General features: G+C 45.0%; 1 protein-coding gene across 1 annotated transcript in view; it reads left to right on the forward strand.

Annotated features, from left to right (window-relative positions):
* The window catches only part of ANAPC7 (anaphase promoting complex subunit 7), a 29,713-nt gene extending 6,938 nt beyond the window's left edge, over positions 1-22,775 (forward strand). Inside the window, exons 5-11 of the mRNA XM_068120545.2 lie at positions 611-764; positions 3,045-3,187; positions 9,910-10,027; positions 17,720-17,919; positions 18,122-18,346; positions 18,972-19,122; positions 19,810-22,775. Of these exons, the coding sequence (XP_067976646.1) occupies positions 611-764; positions 3,045-3,187; positions 9,910-10,027; positions 17,720-17,919; positions 18,122-18,346; positions 18,972-19,122; positions 19,810-20,011 (1,193 nt within the window). The 3' untranslated portion in view covers positions 20,012-22,775. The remainder of the gene's footprint in view (positions 1-610; positions 765-3,044; positions 3,188-9,909; positions 10,028-17,719; positions 17,920-18,121; positions 18,347-18,971; positions 19,123-19,809) is intronic.
* Positions 22,776-23,470: the final 695 nt, after the last annotated feature.

A 23,470-nucleotide genomic window follows, 5' to 3' on the forward strand; every position in this document is an offset into this window, starting at 1 on the left:
ACGGATCAGGACGTCAGACAAAAACAGACGCAAAACGAATAGTAGACATGTGCGCAAAAGGAGCAGTAGAGAGAGGGGGAGACACCAGTAGAGTTGAAGCAGCAGAGTTGAAGGCCAAGATAGAGGGACACTTGGACAAAGAATGGGTGTGGGGTGGAATGAGGGGCAGGAGAGGATGCATGGGGTGGACAATGGACATTGGATACAGAAGGAAATGCTTATTGACTGGAGATGTGAAGTTTAAGTGCAACGTTGATAAAGTTGCCAATTTTTAGGCCTCCAGTTTCCCAGGATATTGAGGTCGCTGGATATCTCACGTGCGTTATCAAACATGGCGGAGGTGAAAGTTAACTTTAGTTAAAGCTGTGGATATTCAATGCGATTGAAAGTAGTTGAGCAAATGGCTTTTAAGTAAATAAAATTTTAATATGATAGAGACGTGGCGAGTGGAATGGATGTTTCCTGTGTGCACTGTGCATGTTTCCATTTTATTTTAAGTAAATCTAATTGTTTGGCGAGTTACTGCATTTAGCCCCTGGTGCTACTGTAAGCAAATCAACAATCGCTGTCACTACTTTGTTATCTTGTACATCCATCTTACCTGCTCCAGGCCTGCTCTCTCTGTCCGTAAAGGGCGCAGAAGTTGCATCTCTAACTGTGAACACAATCCAGAGCATCCCTTCAATTGAATGGCTGAGTACGTGGATCAAGGCTTACGCTTTTTCATATGCTAAGGATTATCCCCGTGCCATTGCCACCTTCAGGTGAGCTTTGTTTCTCAGCCCTATGTATTGTGCTTGTCTCTGTATTGTTTTGTATTGAGAAAATGTATAATTACCCTGTGCCCACAAAGCTAAAAGTAGTGTTAGACAATTGGTTCACTCTGTCTGATTGTCTACAAATGTCAGTTTGTGTTCGAGGGACAACTTGCTTTCAATTGAATGTTATATTTTGAACATGAATCGGAAAACAAACCTGTAGTTTAGCAGTACTTTGGCTCTGAATTTGTCCCGATCACAAACGTGCAGAGAGGAGTGAGATAAAAAATTTTTTTACCTTGTCTGCCTGTCTGGCAGTCAAACAAAATTGAAAATCATTCCAAACAGGAAACTTCCTGTTCTTAAGGACGTCATCAGACATGGGCACGAATAACTAATGCACCGTGTTAAATAAGGTGGTGTAAAATACACTGCATCGATGGCGGTAAACTTCCACATTCGTTTTTTTCTACAACCTTTAAAATCCTTATTTTATTTGAATTGAATTATATATTTGAACACGAGAGCACAAATCGCCTTTTTGCAACTTTCAAAATCCTTCCATTTAGCAGTACTTGGTACCCGATCAATAAAATTTGGCACGTCCTTGTTTCTCAAAACTGCTTGGAGTAAAGTGTTCTATCAACTCTCTAGTTTTTTTTAATGTACTTGATACTCCCCCCCCCCCTCTCCCCCCCCCCCCGCCCCTCTCCCCAGCAGTTTATAAGCCTCAAGGAAGACCGATCTCTGACATACAAATTGTGCATTAACATGTCCACCTGTCCAAATTACAAGTCAACTCCAATGTATAAAGTCCACTGTATAGAGACATTACAAGTCCACTGTATAAAAACAGTGCGTCAGCTGCTACACTGCCACCCTTGATGTCAGCCAGCCAACATAAAGGCTCCTAAAGCCAGTGTAATATGTTCAGAAATAGTGAATGTTTCATTGTTTTTGAAAATTATTTGTGTGGAAAGTAAAGTGCAGGTAGACCTTCAACTGCTCTTGCATGCAAAAATAAAAAAGCGTTTTTATACATCGTTTTGTTCCACGTTAATAGCTCACCAATATTTGGGTCATGCCAATATCTCGAGGCAGATCAGAAACTATTACTACATCCCCCCTTGTTTTATCAGCCCTTGTTTTTAGCTCACCTGGACTTTAGTCCGGTGAGCTTATGTGATCAAGCAGTGAGTGAGGCCGAAGACATTGTCATTATCGCTTCAACCAAACACATGATTTTGATGAAACTTGGCCACAAGCTTCATACCAGATGCATAATGAAGGTGTATTGACCTCATCAAAATCTGTGCTCATTAATGGGGTGAATGGGGGTTATTTTGACTCCCGCCCCCCCCCCCCCATCCCCCAAAATAGGTGTTTGCTCTCTTCTCTGAAACTACACACACAATTTCGATGAAACTTGGCCACAACCTTCATCACCCGTGAAGTACTATAGCTTGTTCATGGCATGAAAAAATCAGGGGCTTGGCCCTCAAAATAGGTGTTAACTTTTTTCACCGTTACATATTTTGTGGGTCATCGACACCTAACAGTGGTTCCCTGGTTAGACCAGGTGAGCCCCAGGCGCATTGCCCCTATTTTAAAAAAAGTCTTTGGTGTGACTCGGCCAAGGTTTGAACCACCCACACCCCTGACTCAGAGAGAATGCTCTAAACATTATGCCACTGGGTATGGTACATTTAGGCCTATCAAACCGGAGGAGACATTAGCCAGGGAGAGACACGGAGGAGTCAGGGACATCCTTTGTGAGGAAGGATTTTGTTAAACAGATGATTTCCAGTTTATCACCACTTTCCTGGATTGAGAGATCCATCAGTTTAGGGTGAAGGCTTCAGTTGTTTAAGGTCCACACAGTTCGGGATGGGGAGGAGGTGCTGTTGGCAGGGTGCAGGAATGTGGAAGTTGGGAGGAGGGGTAGGGGAGTTGTCAGGCTGTGGGACGAGGGGCAAGCCTCCTGTGAGGTTGTGGGACGATGCTGAAGATTTCATAAATATCAGTGTCATCCTTCAGAGGTCAGCAAAATGCGTACCAGCTTATTTGGTCGTGGCAAAAAAAAATCAGGGTTTAAGAGGGGTCTGTGGGGGGGGGGGGGGGGGGAGGGTTGAGTGACTCTTACTCCTGATCAAGGTGAGCTTCAGCACCCGCGGTCCTATTTTGTTTTAAAAAGCGTGGTGATAAATATTTTTGGTAAAGTTGACTTACCTCTTATTTAAATGGTTTTTCCTCATGACCTGACCTTTTTACACTTGTCTCATTTAGCTCTTTGGACAGAAAGTCATTGCTGAAGGACTGTGTGGACCTTCTGGTGAGCATGGCTCAGACATTCTTTCGTGCTGGAGATCATCCCAATGCAATCCTAAAGTTTGAGCAAGCCCATGCTCGTGATCCATACCTACTCAAAGGTCTTGACGTTTTCTATACTTTGTCTGTCATTGAGTTCTCCCATCAAGGTTCTATCTGCAGTCACTAAATTTCATTGATTTTCCTTTTGTTTGAGTGAAGTTTTCCCCTCTTTGTTAGATTCTGTTCTGGCAAGATATTTAATGTGGTTATAACATTTAACATAGCATTTAATATTGTCATTAATCCCTCACATTCCTTTATCTTCATGTATGTTCGTTTCTAATATGTTGTTGTGGAAATAATAATAATAATAATACATTTATTTTATATAGCGCTTTTCAAGAAGCCCAAAGACGCTTTGACAGAGTACAAAAAAACAAGTGCAAAAAGACAAAAATCAACAGGTAAATAATCAAAGCAAAAGGAAGGAGAAGGAGAAGAGATAGTCAGGGGCTAAATGCTGTGGGTTAAATGTTGAATGCAGTGTTGAACAGGTGGGTCTTGAGTGATGTTTTGAATGTGGTGAGTGAGGAGGAGTCTCTGATGGTGTGAGGTAGTGAGTTCCAGAGGGTGGGAGCAGCGATGGAGAAGGCCCTGTCCCCCCCAGGATCTGAATTTGGTCCGCATGAGGGGGGTCAGGAGGTTGGTACCAGCAGAGCGGAGGTTGCGGGTGGGAGTGTGTCTGGAGAGGAGGTCAGTCAGGTAGGATGGGGCCAGGTTATGGAGGGCTTTGTAGGTCAAGAGGAGGATTTTGTACTGGATTCTCTGGGGGATGGGGAGCCAGTGAAGCTTGTAAAGGACGGGGGTGATGTGGTCACGGGTCCGGGAATGGGTGAGTAGACGGGCAGCGGAGTTCTGAATGTATTGGAGTTTATTGATGATTATTGAGGGTGAACCAAAGAGGAGGCTGTTGCAGTCGTCCAGACGGGAGGTGATGAAGGCGTGGAGGAGAGGGATGGACGGAGACGGGCGATGTTTTTCAGGTGAAAGAAGGCTGTCTTTGTGATCTATTTAGTGTATTTGTCGAAGGAGAGGGTTTGGTCAAAGATGATGCCAAGATTCCGGATGTGAGGGGAGGTGGATACTGGGAAACCGTCGATGTTGAGGGCAAAGTTATGGGTGGATTTGGTGAGCGTTTTTGGGCCAATGATGATTATTTCAGATTTATCACAGTTAAGTTTGAGGAAGTTGATTTGAAGCCAGGATTTTATTTCAGTGATGCAGTTTGTCAGGATAGAGTGGGTGGCGGTGGAGAGGGACTTGGTGGAGATGAAAAGCTGGATGTCATCGGCGAAGCAGTGGAATTGGAGACCATGACGGCGGATTAAGTGACCAAGGGGGGGCAGGTACAGGATGAAGAGGAGGGGGCCAAGAACTGAACCTTGGGGGACACCTTGGGGGAGGGGAGCAGTGGGGGATTTGCAGTTATTGATGGAGATGAACTGGCGTCTGTCGGAGAGGTATGATTTGATCCAAGAGAGGGCAGTGCCGGTAATGTTAAAGGTGGTTTCAAGTCGGGTGAGGAGGATGGTGTGATTGATGGTGTCAAAGGCGGCGCTGAGGTCGAGGAGGATGAGAATGTTGAGGTTGCCGGAGTCAGAGGAGAGGAGAAGGTCGTTGGTGATTTTGAGGAGAGCAGTTTCAGTACTGTGGTTGGAGCGGAATCCGGATTGGAATGTTTCATACAGGTTATTGGCAGAGAGGTGATGTTTAAGTTGAGTGGCTACAGCACGTTCCAAAACTTTTGACAGAAAGGGTAGGTTGGAGATGGGTCTGAAGTTGTTTAGGTTTAGGGTGTCAGGGTTGAGTCCAGCTTTTTTCAGAATGGGGGTAACAGCAGCAATTTTGAGGGATGGTGGGACGATGCCTGTAGACAGGGAGGAGTTTATTGTTGCAGTGATAAGTGGAGAGAGAGCAGGAAGGGAGGCCTTGACAAAGCTGGAGGGGATGGGGTCAAGAGTGCAGGTGGCAGTTTTCATTCCGATGAGTTCAGAGAGGTCAGTAGGGGAGTCTGGGGAGAACTGAGACAGGGGTTGGCAGGATAAGGTGGGGCAGGTGGTTTGAGGGGGAGCAGGTGCGGTGGTGGTTAAGCTGCTGTAGATGTTGTCAATTTTGCTTTGGAAGAATGAAAGGAAGGAGATGCAGTTGTCTACTGTGAATGACTGGGTGGTGGTGTCCAGGGGGCTGAGGAGTTTGTTTATTGTAGAGAAGAGTGCTTTTGGGTTTCCAGAGCCAGAGTGGATAATTTGAGAGTAGTAGGCGGAGCGGGCGCGGGAGAGGGCATCTTTGTAGTGTTGTAGGTGGTCCTTGTAGGCTTGGGAGTGAATTGTGAGACCTGTTTTATTGCGGAGTCTTTCAAGTTGGCGAGCACGAGTTTTCATCAGGCGGAGTTCAGGGGTAAACCAGGGAGCAGAATGGGAGAAAGAAACTGTTTTGGTTTTTATAGGCGCAAGCTGGTCAAGGCAGGAGGAGAGAGTGTGGTTGTAGTAGTCAATGAGGTCAGAAGGGGTGTGGAGGTCAACGAAGGGAGAAGTGGACATTTTTTCAGAGAGGTGGATGAGAATGAGGTAGGTGAAAGAGCGTTTAGTTTACGGAAGTTGATAGTGCGATAATGCTTTGGTGCTGGGGTGGGGATGTTGATGGTCATAGTGATGGCTAAGTGGTCAGAGAGGGTGAGGTCGGAGCCAGAGAGATGGTGCAAAATTAATCCAGTCGAGCAGACAAGGTCCAGAATGTGCCCATGGTTATGGGTAGGAAAGTTGACATGTTGAGTGAGGTTAAAGCAGGTGAGTAAATCAGTGAAGTCTGTGGTTATTGTGGAGTCAGTGGAGTCCATGTGGATATTGAAATCACCGAGGAGGAGGATTGAGGGGGAGAGGGAACAGAGCTGGGTCAGAAAGTAGGAGAAGTCAGACAGGAATGATGGGTGTGGTTTGGGAGGGTGGTAGACGACAGCCATGACTGACTGTGTGTGACCAGAGTTTAAAAGCCAGGTGTTCAAATGATGGAGCAGATGAGATGGAGATGAGGCTGGTCTTGATGTCCTGTCGGTGAATTACGGCAATTCCACCACCTCGGCCCTCCGAGCGTGGTTTATTGATGTAAGAATATCCATTGGGTGTAGTGAGGTTGAGTGAGAAGTAGTCCAGAGGTTGTTGCCCGGTTTCAGTGAGACAGAGAAAGTCCAGTTTATTTTCCAGAATGTAGTCGTTCAGGATGAGGCTTTTGTTGTTGAGGGACCGGGTATTGAACAGGGTGAGCTTGATGTTGCTTTGTATGGTGGGGATGAACTCAGGTGATTTAGCCAGGGTTTGCAGACAGGAGGTGCGATCGTGTGCGTTGCTGTGACCAGGTGCGCTGGGACGATGAGTGGGAGTGCGCTGAGCCGACCAGAGTACGGGAATGAAGTGACCTGTTTGTAAATAAATCTGGGTCGTCGCAGGAGTCCGTGGGATTTGATTGCAGAGATGCATGATGGGGTGGAGTGAGTATTGAGCAGAAGAAGCCTTGCGGCGGAGTACCTTAGAGCCATGCCAGGCAGGAGCGAAGGGACGAGTAAGAGGCCAAGGTTGAGGAGGACGAGTAGGCCTTGCCGCAGCGGCCAACGACCGCAGCCGCTAATCAAGCAAACCAAGACCGCAGCGGCAAACAGCCACAGCCGCAAACAACGGCCACAAACAACGGGAGCGGGCCTGAGGAAACAGTGGAAGAGCCGGGCAGGCGAAGCCAGGAGCAGAGCCGGGACCGAGCAGAGGGCAGACCCAACGGCCAAAAAGCCGCCACGACCACCAGAAAAGCAGACTATGTACAATGAGCCAGTCGGAGAAGCGGCAACAAGTAATGCCAGCGTCCTCTCCAGGCCGGACCGGAAGCGGAAAAGAAATGACTCTATATGGCTTGGTGTCGATAAATGCTTAATACAGTGGAGTTAATTTCTCAATGAGTGTTTAGAATAAGCCTAAAAGTAATTAAATGTGATATTAGATATGCATCGACATTATGTTTAGATAGACGATGTCCATCCAACCAATTGTCTGTGTCAAAAAATCTCAACCCTATTGACCTTTTATTTGATGTTTTTACCGTCAGTTTTGTGTCTTAAATGTGTCTTTTAGCATTTTGCTAGGTTACGAGGCACCAAGTGTAGACAGCAAAACATCATCCTCTCTTCAGGACCAAGAGGCCTAGCAATGTGGGGTGAAATGTCGGGGAAGGGGGTTCGCCCCCACACACCGACCGGGACATCATGGACAATAGCGCCCATGAGAGCAGGGGCTAACTGAGAGTGATGGGACCAAGGGAATAAAGGCGGGTGTGCGGGTGGAAGCCCAGGATATGCCCGGGCGATTTAGCTGAGGGGTTTTCCCCTTCCTCCTGAACTGTCAACTTTTGCTGCTGCCATCTTCACCACGCCCCACCAAGCAAGCCGCACCCGCTCTTCTCTTGTGCCAGGATCAGTCTGTCGCACGACATGTGCCTTGCCATGCTCGTGCCTCTTGCGGTATTTCCTAAGGATTCAGACAAAAATTGGTGACGATGTGGATGCTGATTAGGCCTATCGGTGGGATACAAAATGTAAATTGTTCAGCCTGGCAGAGTATGCGCTCTACCGAGTCAATTTCTCGTACTTCTCTTTTGGTAGCGTCTTGGTATTGGGGTGGAAGATGACAACATTCTTGTGGTCCACCCTGTTGCATGCTTTTTGCCCAATTAATGTCATCAAATCAATCAAGTCGACTATTTATATATCCTTTCTTGTATGCTGATCTCTAGATCCAACCCCAATAGCTCTTCTCAGGGCCAATCTCTCCGGAGCATTGGAGGGACTTTGCGGATCTTACAGCTCGATGTAGCAGGCTTGTCGCGAGTTAAATTTGACTACCCATCAGACTGGCTTAACAGATTCTGTTCTGGCATGAGGCGGGTGTGCGGGTTATGGGCACTCCAGGAAACACACCTTGCCGACCCACCACCTCCTTCTCATCGAATCTGCAGTTTTAAACTTTCTGCTGCGGTACATCTTGATAAATATGGTGTTGCTCCCTAAATTGGTCACACACTATCTGATTTGACTGTAATATCTGAGTCCAACACTTCCAAAATCTGATTGGTTGCTTACAAATCAGCATCTACAAACCACCTGCTAGTGTTTGGCCACTCTCTGCCGTCCCAGTGTCACAGCACCTTGGAGATTTCAATCTCCATCACCACTCCTGGAGATACAGCAAAAACAACATTGCTGGTGAACGGTTGGCTGATTGGGCTTCAGCTAATGACTGTTTCCTCCTTTATGATGCCAAACGACTTGGCTCCTCATATTCATGTAGATGGTGTAGGGATGACAACCCTGATCTCTGCTTTATATCAATTGATGAGTCATCACAGCCCTTAATGGGGTTGCGTAAGATGCTCCTCCATTTCCCTCACAGCCAACACTGCCCTGCCATCATTCAAGTTGGGATTGAAGTACCCTCATCTCATCAAAGCCTTCCCCTCAATGGAACTTTCGTAAAGCCAATTGGCCAGGTTTTGTCACAGAAGTACATGAGAAGATCACCTTCAGATACAATCAAATGCTGACCTACCAATTCACTAAGAGCTACTGGTCGCTCCAAGACTTCGACTGAAGTCAGGGAAGCCTTTCTGGATTAGGGGGCCTGCAGTATCCAATACTAACGATAAAGAGTTGTGGTGGTAGCAAAAGGAAAAGGCATAAGTTCAAAATAGCGAGCTAATCCAAGATCTTATGAAGAAGCCCCAGCTTTGACCTACAGATACACCAGTGGAGTAGTCTTAACTGACTGAACCCTGCATGCAAGGACCGCCCATAATATTTATAAGTCAAAACAAACTGAGAGCCCAGTGTGTACCTGTGGACATCAAGATAAGACAGTCCTACATGTAGTACAGGACTGTGTGCAGAGGATATTCAGCAGGTCCTTTGCAGACCTACACAGGGCCACTGATGCTGTAGTCAAATGACTCTCATTACTAGATATTCGATCACAATTGTCTACAAGATCATACGAAAGAATAAGAAGAAGCATCCCATTTATTTTCAAACCTTTTCTTGCACCAAAAGGTGAGATACAATCCCAGACAATCAGAGTCTCCCCAGTGTTTAACACTAGGCTGCAAACATTGTGTGTTATAACGTTCTCAATGTCTTTGGCATATGAACTGGTGTTTCTTGGATTCAGAAAGTTCAAACTTTGATCCATCAGACCAGACTACTCAATTCCATTGTTCAGTCACCCAATCTTGATGTTGCATTGCAAATTTCAGTCTTTCCACCTTATTATGTGGTCTCAGCAGTGGTTTCTTTGCTGCAACTGTGGTCTGCCATGGAGACCCGCTGCAATCGGCCTTCTGCACTCGGTGCTGGATGAGATGTTAATGTTCAGGCCTGCTCATTTCATTTGTCAGCTGCTGACTTGCTTTCTCCAGGACTTTTGAATTAAGCAGCGAGAGGTGCTTTGAATTATGCAATGGGGCTATAGGTGAACTTTAAAATTGTGCAGTGGAAGTGCTTTGAAATTCTGTCATAGGCATTCTAGCGAGACCTCAAAACATTTTTCTGCCATTGTATGGAATACGGTATCAATTAGAGCCTTTTGAGCGGAAAAATGTAAAACGGACACCTTGTAGCAAGGGATGTCTGTATGTATATATATATATATATATATATATATATATATATATATATATAATTTACCATTCCGTCAGTGAAACATTATCTTTGCTCACCCTCCTCCTCCACCTCCCCTTCATCCTCATATAGGGATGGACATGTATGGTTACCTGCTCGCCCAAAATGACCATGTGGAGGATTTGGAGAAACTTGGCATTCGGCTGTTTACATTGTCGGAGAATCATCCTGAGCCGTGGATTGTAATGGGGTAATGGTTTATTGAGCATTATTCCCCATATAGCATGCATGCCTGCTGGTATCATAAATGTAATATTTATGGGATTGGGTTTTAGGCTGCAATGTTTGCCATAGTGTCAGCTTTCAAGTTTCCCCAAGACAAATAATTGTACCTCGTATACAGGAGGGTACAAAAGTCTGAGTCCACTTTAATCATTGCCAAGCTTTTGTGTACCACGATTTCAAACGGCAATTTTTCATAATATTGGAGATATTTATTTATATTTTTTCATGCATTATTTATAGTTATGAGCAAAGTACCTGCCCTATGGGCAATCTTGTTCCAAGCGAGCAACACATTTTTCTGTCATCGAATATTTTCTGCTGACACAACTGCTTTGACTTGGATTTCTTGCTGATTTCCTTTGGTAATATTGCTCTTGCTGATTTCTGTTCAGCTTAGGTGGCCTCGGTTTTTGAGGCATCTCAATTTTCCAGAAAAAAACCATCAACTGTCACCCTAGCTAACAATACCCACGGCCAACCCACACCCTCCTCTTACCTCTCCCCCCGCCCCCCCTCCCTCCTCCCCCCTCCACCATTCCTTCACAATCCTGCTTCAACCATCACCCTAGCTAACAATACCCATGACCACCCCACACCCCTCCCCCCCACTCCACCTTCCCCCCACAATTCCCCATCAACCATCACCCTGGCTAACAATACCCATAACAACCACACACCACTCCCACCACGCCACTTCCCCCCACAATCCCCCTTCAACCATCACCCTAGCTAACAATACCTACGACCACCTTACCCCCCCCTCCCCCATCCCCTCACAATCCGTCATCAACCATCACCCTAGCTAACAATACCCATGACCACCCCACACCCCTCAACCCACCCACCACCCCTCACATTCCCCCATCAACCGTCACCCTAGCTAACAATACCCCCAAACCACCCCACACCCCCTCCGTCCACACCCCCCTCCACCATGTCAGAATCCGAGTTCTCAATGCACCGTTTACCTATGTACCCTCGCCGGCATGATCACGGTGAGTTTGCAATGTGACATCTCTGGCAAACTCGAAAAGCGACAGTCTAGGGGGTTTTTTCGGCACTTTGTGAGTGGCAAATAAAAAAAAAAATCCCTTCAAATTAGACTGATTAATGATTGCTAATGGTTTTTCAGAAGAAAAAAAAATTGCGTTTGGGTTCCCCGTTAAGGGTCTTTATGGTCTTTATGGTCTTTTGGGTCTTTTCATTCTTCTGGGTCTTGAGGGTCTTTTGGGTCATTTCAGTCATTGGGGTCTTTTCAGTCTTTTGGTCTTTAGGGTCTTTAAAGGTATTTTGGGTCTTTCATAGTCTTTGGGATCATTTTGGTCTTCAGGATATTTGGTTCTTTGGGGTCGATTGGGTGTTTGGGGTATTTTGAATCTTCAGGGTATTTTGGGTCCTTTGGGTCTTTTCAGCATTTTGGGTCCTTAAGGGTCTTCTTGTATTTTGGGTCTTCAAGGATCTTTGGGGTATTTTGGGTCTCTAAGGGTCATTGGAGTATTTTGGGTCCTATAGGTCTTTAAGGGTCTTTGGAGTCTTTTGGGTCTTCAGGGTCTTTTGGTTCTCTTGGGTTTTTGGGGGTATTTAATGGTCTTTGGGGTCGTTAAGGGTCTTTGGAATATTTTAGGTCTTCATGGTATTTTGGGTTTTTTTGGTCTTTTTTTTTTTTTTTTTTTTTTTTGTATACAAGATCGAGGCTCGTGAAAGAGCGAACATTAATCACACAGAAAGACAAACCGACACATAAAACATATAACATCGGGAGCGGTAGACAAGATGGGGAGAGAGGGGGAAGGACACAAACACAACATTTGAGAGCAGGGACCGAGAGACATGGAGACATCGAGAGATCTGAGAGAGGGCGAGGGCTTTGGGGGGGGGGGCATGGGAAGGGGGCGGTGGGAGAGGTATAAAACATATGGACACTGCCAGGACTTCCAGGAAAGAAGTTGGAATTTCAAACAAGGTGGATCTGGGGTGAATTAGCGGGGGTAGAAAAGATCAAGGTTTTGGATGGGGGAAGATAAGAGATGGTGGTGAACAGCTGTTTTAAAGACCTGGAGGGAGGAGTGGGATTGAAGGGAGTGAGGGAGTTTGTTCCAGAGGCGGGAGAAAAGAGGAATGAAAGAGTGAAGGTGAGCAGAGAGCCGAGATTTCGGCAGTTTAACCATCAGAGGGTTGCTGGCAGATCTTGTGCGACCTGTAGGAATATTTGGGGGACAGAGCACAGAGAGAGCTGGGGGTGCAAGGCCGGAGAGGAGTCGGTAGAAGACAGAAAGACCACCTACCTGCCTGCGGTGAGTGAGTGAAAGGCCCTCAGAGATAGCTTCATCGCGGGAGATTCCAATAATTCTGAAAGCTTTGGTTTCAACAGCGTGAAGCCGAGCTAGGTGTGAGGCAGGAGCACCGGCCCATAGGGGAGAACAGTATTCCATTGAGCTTCGGATGAAAGCCTTGTATGTGGTGAGGAGCTCAGGTGTGCCGAGGAAGGACTTCGCACGACGGAGGATGCCCAGTCGGCGACTGGCTTTGGAGGCCAGCTTGGAAATGTGGTTTTCCCAAGAAAGATCATGGCAGATAGTGAGACCCAAAATCTTGAGCGACAGAACTTCTTGGAGAGGATTGTTGAGAAAGTAGATGGGAGGGTTGTCCAGTCGATCTTTTCGGAGAGACATAGTAAGAGTGTGAGATTTGTCAGGATTGAAAGACATGTTCCACTTGTTTGACCAGTCTGTGATTTTGTCCAGGTCTTCAGAGAGTGAGGAGGCAGCAGACTGCCGATCTGAGGGAAGAGGAATGGAGCGGCAGAGAGTGGAGTCATCAGCAAAGAGATAGAGAGGATTTTCGAGAGAGTCAGAGAGATCATTGATGAAGACCAGAAAAAGCACGGGGCCCAGAACACTGCCTTGGGGAACTCCAGCCTGAACAGGAAGAGGAGATGAGAGAAACCCATTCAGGGCCACACGTTGACGACGACTAGAGAGGAAGTCCGCCAGCCATGCGTGGAGATTTCCATGGATACCAAAGGAGGAGAGTTTGGTGAGCAGAGCGGGGTGCCAGACCGTGTCGAAGGCACGTGATATGTCGAGGGAGACAGCTCTAATTTCCCGTTTGGCATTGAGGACCTCCATCCATTGTTGAGACAGCAGAAGCAGCATGTCCAGAGTAGAGTGACTTGGTCTGAAACCAAATTGATGATCAGAGATCAAGCCATTGGAGAAGAGGAAAGATTTCATATCCGAAGCAATGATGGATTCCATGACTTTGCTGATAATTGGGAGAAGGCTGATTGGTCTGTAGTTGCTAGGATCTGTTTTTGCACCTTTTTTGTGCAAAGCGGTGATGTTGGCTGATTTCCAAGCAGATGGCAGTTGACCTTGAGCAAAAGAGAGGGTGAAGAGAACAGAGAGAGGGTGAGATAGAGCGGCAGAGCAGGATTTTAGGACCCGTGGGCTGATGCCGTCGGGTCCAGTTGCAGAATCAGAGTCGAGGGTTGACAGAAACTTTTCCACCTTGTCAGGAGGAAAGGACACGGAGTCCAGGAGCAGCAGGGTACGACTGGGTATGGTGGGTACAGAGAGGGATGGGTTTGGGACACAAGATTTAGAGGCAAACACAGAGTTGAGGCATTCAGCTTTTTCACGTGCGGAGTCAGCTGTGTAGCCGTTTGAGGTAAGGGAGGGGATGGAGGGGGAACAAACACCAGAAACGGATTTGACCAGACGCCACCAGGATTTGGAAGAGGGAGACAGATAAGAGAGTTCGGTCTTGAGAACGGAGAGATATTGTTTCCTGGCTCTCCTGAGGGTGGACACACACTTGTTTCGGGCTTTGTGAAAGGAAATGAGATTTCCTTCCGTTGGATTTGCTTTCCAGGAGACGAAGGCAAGTTGTTTCTGGGCAACAGCCTCACCACAAGATTCCGTGTACCATGGACGGGAGGAAGGGTATGACAACTGTCTTTGGGGTTTTTTCAGTCTTTTTGGGTCTTTTGGGTCCCCGGGGTCTTCTCAGTCTGTTGGGTCCTTGGGAGGTTGTGGGGGGGGGGGTGGGGAGGGATGGGTCTTTTGGGTCCTCTGGGTATTTTAGTTTAATTATTTCAGGTTACAGTTGTGGGTGGCGTCAAGTCAGCTGTCCAACCAATGGGTGAAGAGCATACCATACATACATACATACATACATACATACATACATACATACATACATACATACACTTGCTCCATTATATATAGATTATTATTATAATGAGAAAAACTACGAAGTAATTTGGTTCCTCTGGGTCTTTCTCAGTATTGTGGGTCTCTATAGGTCTTTGTGTTTTTTGGGGTCTTCAGGGTGTTTTCAATATTTTGGGTCTTCCTGGTCTCTTTTGGTTCTTCAGGTCTTTTTGGTCTTCAGGTCTTTTCGGTCTTCGGTGTCTTTTGGGTCTTTGGGATACTTTGGGGTCTTTTGTGGTCTTTTGGGTCTTTGGAGATTTTTGGGTATTTGGGATATTTTGTATGTTTGGGTCTTCATGGTCTTTTGGGTTTTTTTGGTGTGCGGGCTGGGTCTTTTCGGTCTTTGGGGTCTTCAGGATATTTTGGGTTTTCTGGGACTTTTTGGTCTTTGGGGTATTTTGGATATGTTGGGTCTTTTTGGTCTTTGGGGTCTTTAAGGGTCTTCAGGATATTTTGGGTCTTTGGGTCTTTTCAATACTTTGGGACTTTATGGTCTTCATGGATTTTTGGGTCTTCAGGGTCTTTTCGGTGTTTGGGGTCTTTGGGTCTTCAGGGTATTTTCAATATTTTGGGTCTTGGGTCTTCGGGACCTTTTGGGACATCAGGGTCTTTTGGGTCCTCTGGGTATTTTAGGTCTTTCGGGTCTTTTGTGTCATTTGGGGTCCATTGGGTCTTTTCAGTCTTTTAGGTCATTGGGGTCTTTTGGGTCCTCTGGGTCTTTTGGGTCCTCTGGGTCTTTGGGGTCCACTGTGTCTTTGGGGTCCACTGGGTCTTTTAGGTCTTCTGGTTCTTTCTGGACTTTATGGTCCATTTGGGTCTTTTCAGTCTTTTAGGTATTCAGGGTATTTTAGGTCTTTGGGGGTTTTGGGGTATTTTGCATCTTTGGGGTCTTTTGGGACTTCAGGCTCTTTTGGGTCTTTGGGGTCCAAGGGGTCTTTGGGGTCAATTGGGTCTTTTCAGTCTTTTTTGTCTTCAGGGTCCTTTGGGGTCTCTGTGTCTTTTGGGTCCTCTGTGTCTTTTGGGTCCTCTGTGTCTTTTGGGTCCTCTGTGTCTTTTGGGTCCTGTGTCTTTTGGGTCCTCTGTGTCTTTTGGGTCCTCTGTGTCTTTTGGGTCCTCTGTGTCTTTTGGGTCCTCTGTGTCTTTGGGGTCCTCTGTGTCTTTGGGGTCCTCTGGGTATTTGGGGTCCTCTGGGTCTTTGGGGTCCTCTGGGTCTTTGGGGTCCACTGGGTCTTTGGGGTCCACTGGGTCTTTTAGGTATTCTGGTTCTTTTGGGACTTTATGGTCCATTTGGGTCTTTTCAGTCTTTTAGGTATTCAGGGTCTTTTAGGTCTTTGGGGTCTTTTTGGGTTTCGGGTTTTTTTGGGACTTCAGGCTCTCTTGGGGTACATGGGGTCTTTGGGGTCCATTGGGTCTTTTCTGTCTTTTTGGTCTTCAGGGGCCTTTGGGGTCTTTTGGGTCCTCTGGGTACTTTAGTTTAATTATTTTAGGTTACAATTGTGGGTGGTGTCAAGTCAGCTGTCCAGCAAATGGCTGAAGAGCAGACATATATATACATTTGCTTCATTATATTTCGATGATTGACTGAAACAGAGTAAATGAAGGGTCAGTACATTTGAGAGAGCCAAATGTTTGTGAGCAGTCTGATTTATGCTCTCGTGTGAATTGCAAAACTGTTGGGAAAAAATGGACTCGATCATAATCCATAAACTAATTCAATCAATCCCAAATGAAATTTGTCAAGGCAAAAGGGAGTCACACTGATTTAATATGTAAAAAAAACAAGCTTGATTAGAGCGTAACTCATAGGGCAAATCAGTCTAGAACAGTGTTTATCCGTCCTCATGTATGAATGTATGTCCCCTCAAAGATATACCAATCAGAGATGAGGATCTGGTCATATGACAGGGTGATGTGATTATGTCTGATGTCATTACAGCGTACAACGGCTGACTTAGCACTCCGGCATTTTGATTCCAATGTTGTTCAGGCCGAACATATCGTCGAACCTGTCATATATCACAATCGCCATGCTCTACCTTTACGTTTTTCATTCAGTGTGAAACGAAAACAAACCGAATGTTAAAATGATCATCAAATATCGAAAGCATAGACATTACGGATCTTCCAACGACACAGTAGGCATACATATAGGCCTTAGGCTTCATACCTTCAGGCCGATTTGGACAAATTAGCCCAGGGTTCTTAATACAATAGTGTTGTTTTCGTAATAATATTAATAGTGTTAATACTAATAATATCGTAAATATAATCATAACACTGCAATCCCTTTGTCATTATTGCAAAGTTTCTAGATTGAAGCAGTGTATGGTTCATGAATCAATGATAAGTGGTGTACGGTACAAATAATGCGGAAGTAAGGAATTAGCCTATGTTTTATTGAGTAATATCATTTTCATAATAATGATAACGTAACGTTAATATTATAGTAAATCTAATCATAACACTAATAAGTTTGTAGTGAATGCAAAGTTACTGGAGGTTAAAATATATCATCTTCTATATATTAAAGTAGCGGCAGTTTTGTGTCTGGCCGTCACGCTCAGTCATTATGTCTATGATGTCATTACGACAGCTCAGCCGACCGACATTTTAATTTACAAGTACACCTGCTTACTAGCAGCAGGAAGGGTCATTCCTCTTTGGGGTATATAGATTACAGTCGATCTATGGTCAGGTCTTGAGAACATTGGGTGTGTGTTCATTTACCAAGTTTCTTGTGGAGAGATTGCCAATTGGTTTAAGCATTCAAGTAAGCACTCCATTCAAAACCGTTAAGGAATGGCTGGCTTGGCAAGCTCTAGCTAGCTGCTCAGTAAATGAGCACACCCCGGTCTTCCTCCCTTTCAGTTTTGTGTTAAACAGCAGGAAAAGTGGGTTTCATTGGTGGTTTTCAAAACAAAACCTTAATTGGTGGGTTTCAAAAGACCACTACGAAAAACACCACTTTAGTGGCAGAAGGGTCATGTTATTTACCCAACCCTTGTGGGGTATATAGATTACAGTAGATCTTCCCTCAGTTATGTAAGTAAAACTTACCTCACGGTTGTCGGGATTCCTCCAAATTTCTTTGTTTAATGTTATAAACAACATTAACAACTGTTTAAAATGCTAATCATATGTGTTTGTGGTTTATAATATTTTACAAGCCTGGCTGCACCGCTGTTAGACTTCCAGTCTTGTTTTCCTATTATAACAAGTGTTGTTTTTTTTTCTCGCATATTAAGAGTTCATTGAATCCCTTGTAAGTGCTTTTGGTTTCATATACGTATATGAGACTTCTAATGATTTATTTTGTTATCATGTCTCAATTAATAAATTGGCTTTTGGACTCAAATTTTTGTATCCCACTGTAAGAAACCACGATGGGGTTTGTACACATAATTGTGCCTCATGTTGCCCTTTTGTGTCTCAAAATTTGACAGTTATCACAGTTACGCACTGAAAAAGAATACTCGTACCGTATTCCTAGCGGCCCGCGCTATCCAGCTCAGTGGCGGCAGCAACGTTCTGGCACTCATGTTGAAGGCAGCAGCACTCGTGGAATTGGGCAGCGTGCAAGAAGCTGTGTTGCATATTCGTGAGGCGAGTCGCCTAGCTCCGCATCATTTTGAGTGCTACGAGGGTAACTATTCAGATTATGGTTTTCCTCTCACTTGTCCAAGGTTGCACTTCACCAGAATTCTTACTAACTATGCGTCTTACTGGGCATACTATGGCACTTAACCACAATTTGTGTAGAGCTAAAATTGTGTCTACACATATGTGAAATTGGTCTTCTCTAGCATTTCCTCTACATCCCCCACACACCACCCACCCATCTCCAGCCTTGGTGGAGTGCTACTCGGTATTGCAGCGTCCACGCGATGCTCTCACGGTGGCAAATGCCGCGTGCAAAGCCTTGATTTACTCCCCCGCTGCCCTGGTGCTCTATGCCACTGCGTGCATGGACATGCCGGGACTTCAGGAGAAAGCTCGCACCCTTCTGGAACGGGCTCTCTCGTGCAAACCAATACTTCTCAAGGCCATCCTCATCAAATCTGATTTGCTGAGTGAGGTTTATTTTTATTTATGATTTATATTTGGATTCCTGTGGTGAGGATATCATTTATAATCTGTGTTTTTGAACCAAAAAGTACAAAATCGAATACAATTTACCAAATTGGTGAAAAACACAATTGCATTAAAAATGTCAATAGAATAATTGTAATTACAATTGCATCTTTACTCTTCATTCCTTTTTTCTTGTCAAGATAAATAAAAAGTGTAATACTGTTGCAAGTTTAATTAGGTTTACTTTTTTTTCCCCCTACATTGTATACAATATCTTGGCTCATGAAAGAGCATGATAACTGAGGGTAAAAGGCAACGAACTGACAGTGGTAGCAACAGGTGGACACAAAAAGCAAGCGAATGAATGAACAGAAAAACAGGAGGTGAGGGGAAACACTCATCTCCAAGTAAGAGGGTTGCGTTAATCAGGGTAGTAAATATGGCAAGTGAGTACGGGGATGACTAATTGCCATTCTCACAAATTAACGAGTTGTGGGCTTGTTTTGTGAAGGTATTTATATTGCAAAATGGGCTACGGTTTCCATATTTATTGAAAGCACTTGTGCACAGTCACTTTATTTTATTACAATCTCCTGACGTAAACCTCTGCTCTTGTTTGTGCAGGAAGAGAGCAAAAATTTGAAGAGGGTGTGACATTCATGCGTGAGGTGTTGGCTCAACGGAGCCAGGGTTTGCTTCACAGGTTGCTTGCAGACTTTTTGGTTGCTTGCAACAATGTCCAAGAAGCCATGGATCAGTACAGTATTGCACTCAGGTTTGTCATGCTTTCTCTCTCTCTCTGTCTGTCTGTCTCTCTGTCTGTCTCTCTGTCTGTCTCTCTGTCTGTCTCTCTGTCTGTCTCTCTGTCTGTCTCTCTGTCTGTCTCTCTGTCTGTCTCTCTGTCTGTCTCTCTGTCTGTCTCTCTGTCTGTCTCTCTGTCTGTCTCTCTGTCTGTCTCTCTGTCTGTCTCTCTGTCTGTCTCTCTGTCTGTCTCTCTGTCTGTCTCTCTGTCTGTCTCTCTGTCTGTCTCTCTGTCTGTCTCTCTGTCTGTCTCTCTGTCTGTCTCTCTGTCTGTCTCTCTGTCTGTCTCTCTGTCTGTCTCTCTGTCTGTCTCTCTGTCTGTCTCTCTGTCTGTCTCTCTGTCTGTCTCTCTGTCTGTCTCTTTGTCTGTCTCTCTGTCTGTCTCTCTGTCTGTCTCTCTGTCTGTCTCTCTGTCTGTCTCTCTGTCTCTCTGTCTCTGTCTCTCTGTCTCTCTTCCTTTCCAGCAGTTCATTTTGATAAATGGTATTTGTAACCTTTGTTGGATTTCTTCGTTGTGCCATGTTTTACCTGATTCCCAACTGTCTCTTCCCTTACCAGCTCCTAACCATCCATTCAATTGATGCTGATTGTTCAACTAAACAAACCATTCTTCCCTTACCCCTCAAACCCCCCCCCCCCCCCCCCCCCCTCTCAACTGCAGCTTGGATCCTGGTGACTCAAAAGCAGCAGAAGCAATGCAGAAATTGGAACGAGAGGAAGGAGGCCAAGGTGAAGGAGCTTCAGAGGGTGAGGCTGAGGAGATGGAAGGAGGCAGTGGAGAGGAGAATGAAGGAGACCTCGAAGTTAGTGACAGCGAGGCAGCTCCGTGGGCAGAGCATGCTCAGTGGTTTGCCATGCAATGACCGCGCAGGCATGATTGCACAGTAACGGAAACTCGACATCGCAACTTGTTCTAATTAGTCTTTGGAAGGTCTTCTTGGTTGCTTGTTTGCAACATTACCGGCTGGCAGGCTCCAGTGAGCCAAGTGATTTTTTTTTTAATAGGTGGACCTCGTTGGTGATGTAGCTGTGATTTTTTTTATTTGAGATCCATGAAATTGGTGATGTAATCCAACCATGTTCTGCCTGCTTCATCAAGAATATGGTTGCTCGGGATTAGAATGTCTCGATGCCATTGACTTCAACACACAAATGAATAGTCGAGACCCTTTTGTTAGTTATTCAAGCTCTTCCTCTTTATTTGGGATAAAGTGCGTCGAGGTATGGGCTGGCTAAGTGATAAATCCAAATAAAAATTTGGTTTGTTCACTGTACCCGTGATTTACTTCTGTATGGATCATTTGCGTTTGATGTGCGGGCCTGTTGCCAATCATTACAAGGCGGTATGTTAATCCCTTTTGCTATGGAAGATTAAATCCTCGCCCAAGTTATACGGTAATTATAACATTAATATTGAAATGTAATAATTCGCTCTTTGCATTGATTGATAATAATTGTAATCAATGCTGTTCCATGGTGCCCACCCCCCACACCCCCCCCCCCCCCCACCACCCTCCACTCCATACCATTGGGCATACGAATCGTATTTGTGATTACGATAATGATTTTTTTTTTTTCCCATGGAGCTGCCAACTCCCCTCACCCAGACAGCAGGATCAATGTTGTTTCTGTTTTGTATTTATTTAAATAAGGCAGGTTATTATGGTGTTCTGAAATTAACCACAATCTCTATTTTTGTAGGTCATAATTTTGAAACTATAATTGTCAACAACAGATGCAAAATTGGTGAAATGTTCGTTGGTTTTATTTGTATTTTATTTTAAAATAAAATTAAGTGTAATTTTGCCAGGTGAAGCAATTACAAGAAATAACTTAAAGTTTTTTTGTTTGTTTGTTTGTTTTAAAGGTGTCCCCTGCCACAGCCCACCTCCCACCAAACTGGTTATAAATATTTTCAGGGTAAAATTAAGTAATTTTGACATAGTTTGGAAACCACAACAGATGCAATTTTTTTTTTCTGTGAGATGGCAATAGACAGTAGAAGAGCATGAGATGATGGATTTAGCCAACTGTCACCAGGTAGATGAATTCCGATATTGGGTTAGACATAATACAGATGGATTCTCGCGTATGTGGTGATGATAGGCACTTGTTTATAGCCATGCACAGCAAGCCAATTTTTTTAGGATGGAGGATGAAAGGTCTGAATAGACAGTAGAGTCTACAAAGGGTGTACAAAGGTCAGATAGGTACAAAACATGGGAGGGTAGGGGTAAAATAACTAGTTAATGGCTGGGTGTGGTTTTGGAATAGAATGAAATGGCAGGGGTGGGGGGAGGGTCACCATCTTGTAGGCTTGGACGGAAAACATTGGCAGACTCACATCGGTGGGTCAAAAGGAAAATGAAGGAGTTGAGGGTTGCAGGAATCTGAGATTTGGGCAGCCGAAGCCCCCGATAATCCCCAACATTGGCAAATCCCCTTAACTACAGACCAATAAGCTTGCTTTCAATCAGCAAGGTCATGAAATCCTTCCTTTTCTCAAATGACGTCATCTCAGATCATCAATTCGGATTCAGACCAGGTCGCTCTACCTTGGATTTGCTGCTTCAACTCATCTAACAATGGATATCAGACATGAGATTTGAGCCATTCTCTCTAGACATATGTTGTGCTTTCGATACAGTCCGTGGCATTCCGCCTTACTCTCCAAACTCTGTGCCTATGGCGTCCAAGGCCAACTCCACGCTTGGGTTTCTGACTTCCTCCATTCTCACAGTCAACGTGTGGCTCTCAACTGAACCCTTTATTCTCTCCCTGTCAAGGCTGGAGTGCCCCAAGACCAATAAATTCTAGGCCCCATCCTATTCATAATCTTAATCAACGATCTCTCTGATTCTCTGGAAAATCATCTTTATCTCTTTGACTCCACTCTCTGCCATGACATCCCTCATCCTTCTGACACAAGGGCAGCAGACTCATTGCTATCTTCAGACCTTAACAAAAAAAATCACAAACTGGTAAAACACTTGCAATGTCTTTTCATCCTGAGAAATCCAACACATACACTCTCTCTCTGAAAGACCGTACCGCAAACCCTTCCATCTACTTTCTCAACAACCCTCGCAAAGAAGTACATGGTTAACCAGCAACCTCCGAGTAAAGCTCCCAAAATCCAGAATTTCTGCTCAACTCCACTCATTTGTTCCTCTTTTTTTTTTCTTTTCCTGCCTGTGGAACCAGCTTCCACACTCTTCATCTTTCTTCTCCAGGTCTTCAAGACAGCTGATAACCACCATATGATCATCCCCCATCCAAAACAATGATCTTTTCAACACCCAGTAAACTGGCCCTCAAATTTTACTTCTGTATCCATCTTGTTGTACACCCCTGGCGTTTCTCTCCTATCCCTCGTTACCTGCATCCCTTCTTTGTCTGTCTCCATCTATTTTCTCTGTCGGCCCTGTTGTTGGTGGCATTTCCCCCCACCCACCCCTCTTTGTGCTGTTCATTTTGTTATGTTGCGTCCTGATCTGTTATGTTCTAACGGTGAATATATATATATATAGTCGTGGCCAAAAATATTGGCACCCTCGCACTTTCTTCGAATAATGCACCATTTCTTCCAGAAAATTGTTGAAATTAAAAAATATTTTGGGAGCCACATTTGTGTTTCTTTGGTTTGCAGTGGAACCAAACAAAGAAAGCTGAAACAATTACTAAATCTTAGCTTATTCCACACAGAAATCCTAAAATGATCCGGACAATATTTTTTGCACCTTTTAGAAGTTGTTGGAAATAATTACATTTCAAGCAGGCGAATCTCCTTTACTTTGGAAGTGAACTCACCTGTGGTGAGTTGCAGGTGCCTGCCATATAAAAATCACTCCTTCAACCAGTTTGAATGGAGAAAAGGAGTCATTCGGCTGTTTTGTGTCACTGTGTGTACCGCAATGAGCGTGGAGAAAAGAAAGAAAACCAGAGAATTGTCTGAGGAGGTCAGACACAAGATTGTAGCGAAGCATTGACAATCTCAAGGCTACAAGTCCATCTCCAGAGACCTTGATGTTCCTGTGTCCACCATACGCAATGTTATCAGGAAGTTTAAGGCCCATGGCACTGTAGCCAACCTTACTGGACGTGGCTGCAAGAGAAAACTTGATCGAAGATTGCAGCGAAGGATGGTAGAGAAAGCACCTCGATCAACTGCCAAACAGATTCAAGCTGACCTTCAGATACAAGGTGTGATGAAATTGTACCAAAGTTGAACCCAGGTTTGGTGCTCCCTTAAACCGCTGGGCGGTGTCTATAAGACCTCGGACGTCCGCGACTCGAGGCCACTCCTGCGACATCATTATACA

Source organism: Myxine glutinosa, chromosome 6 (genome assembly GCF_964187855.1).
Source record: "Myxine glutinosa chromosome 6, kmMyxGlut1.1, whole genome shotgun sequence".
Classification (NCBI taxonomy): Eukaryota; Metazoa; Chordata; class Myxini; order Myxiniformes; family Myxinidae; genus Myxine; species Myxine glutinosa.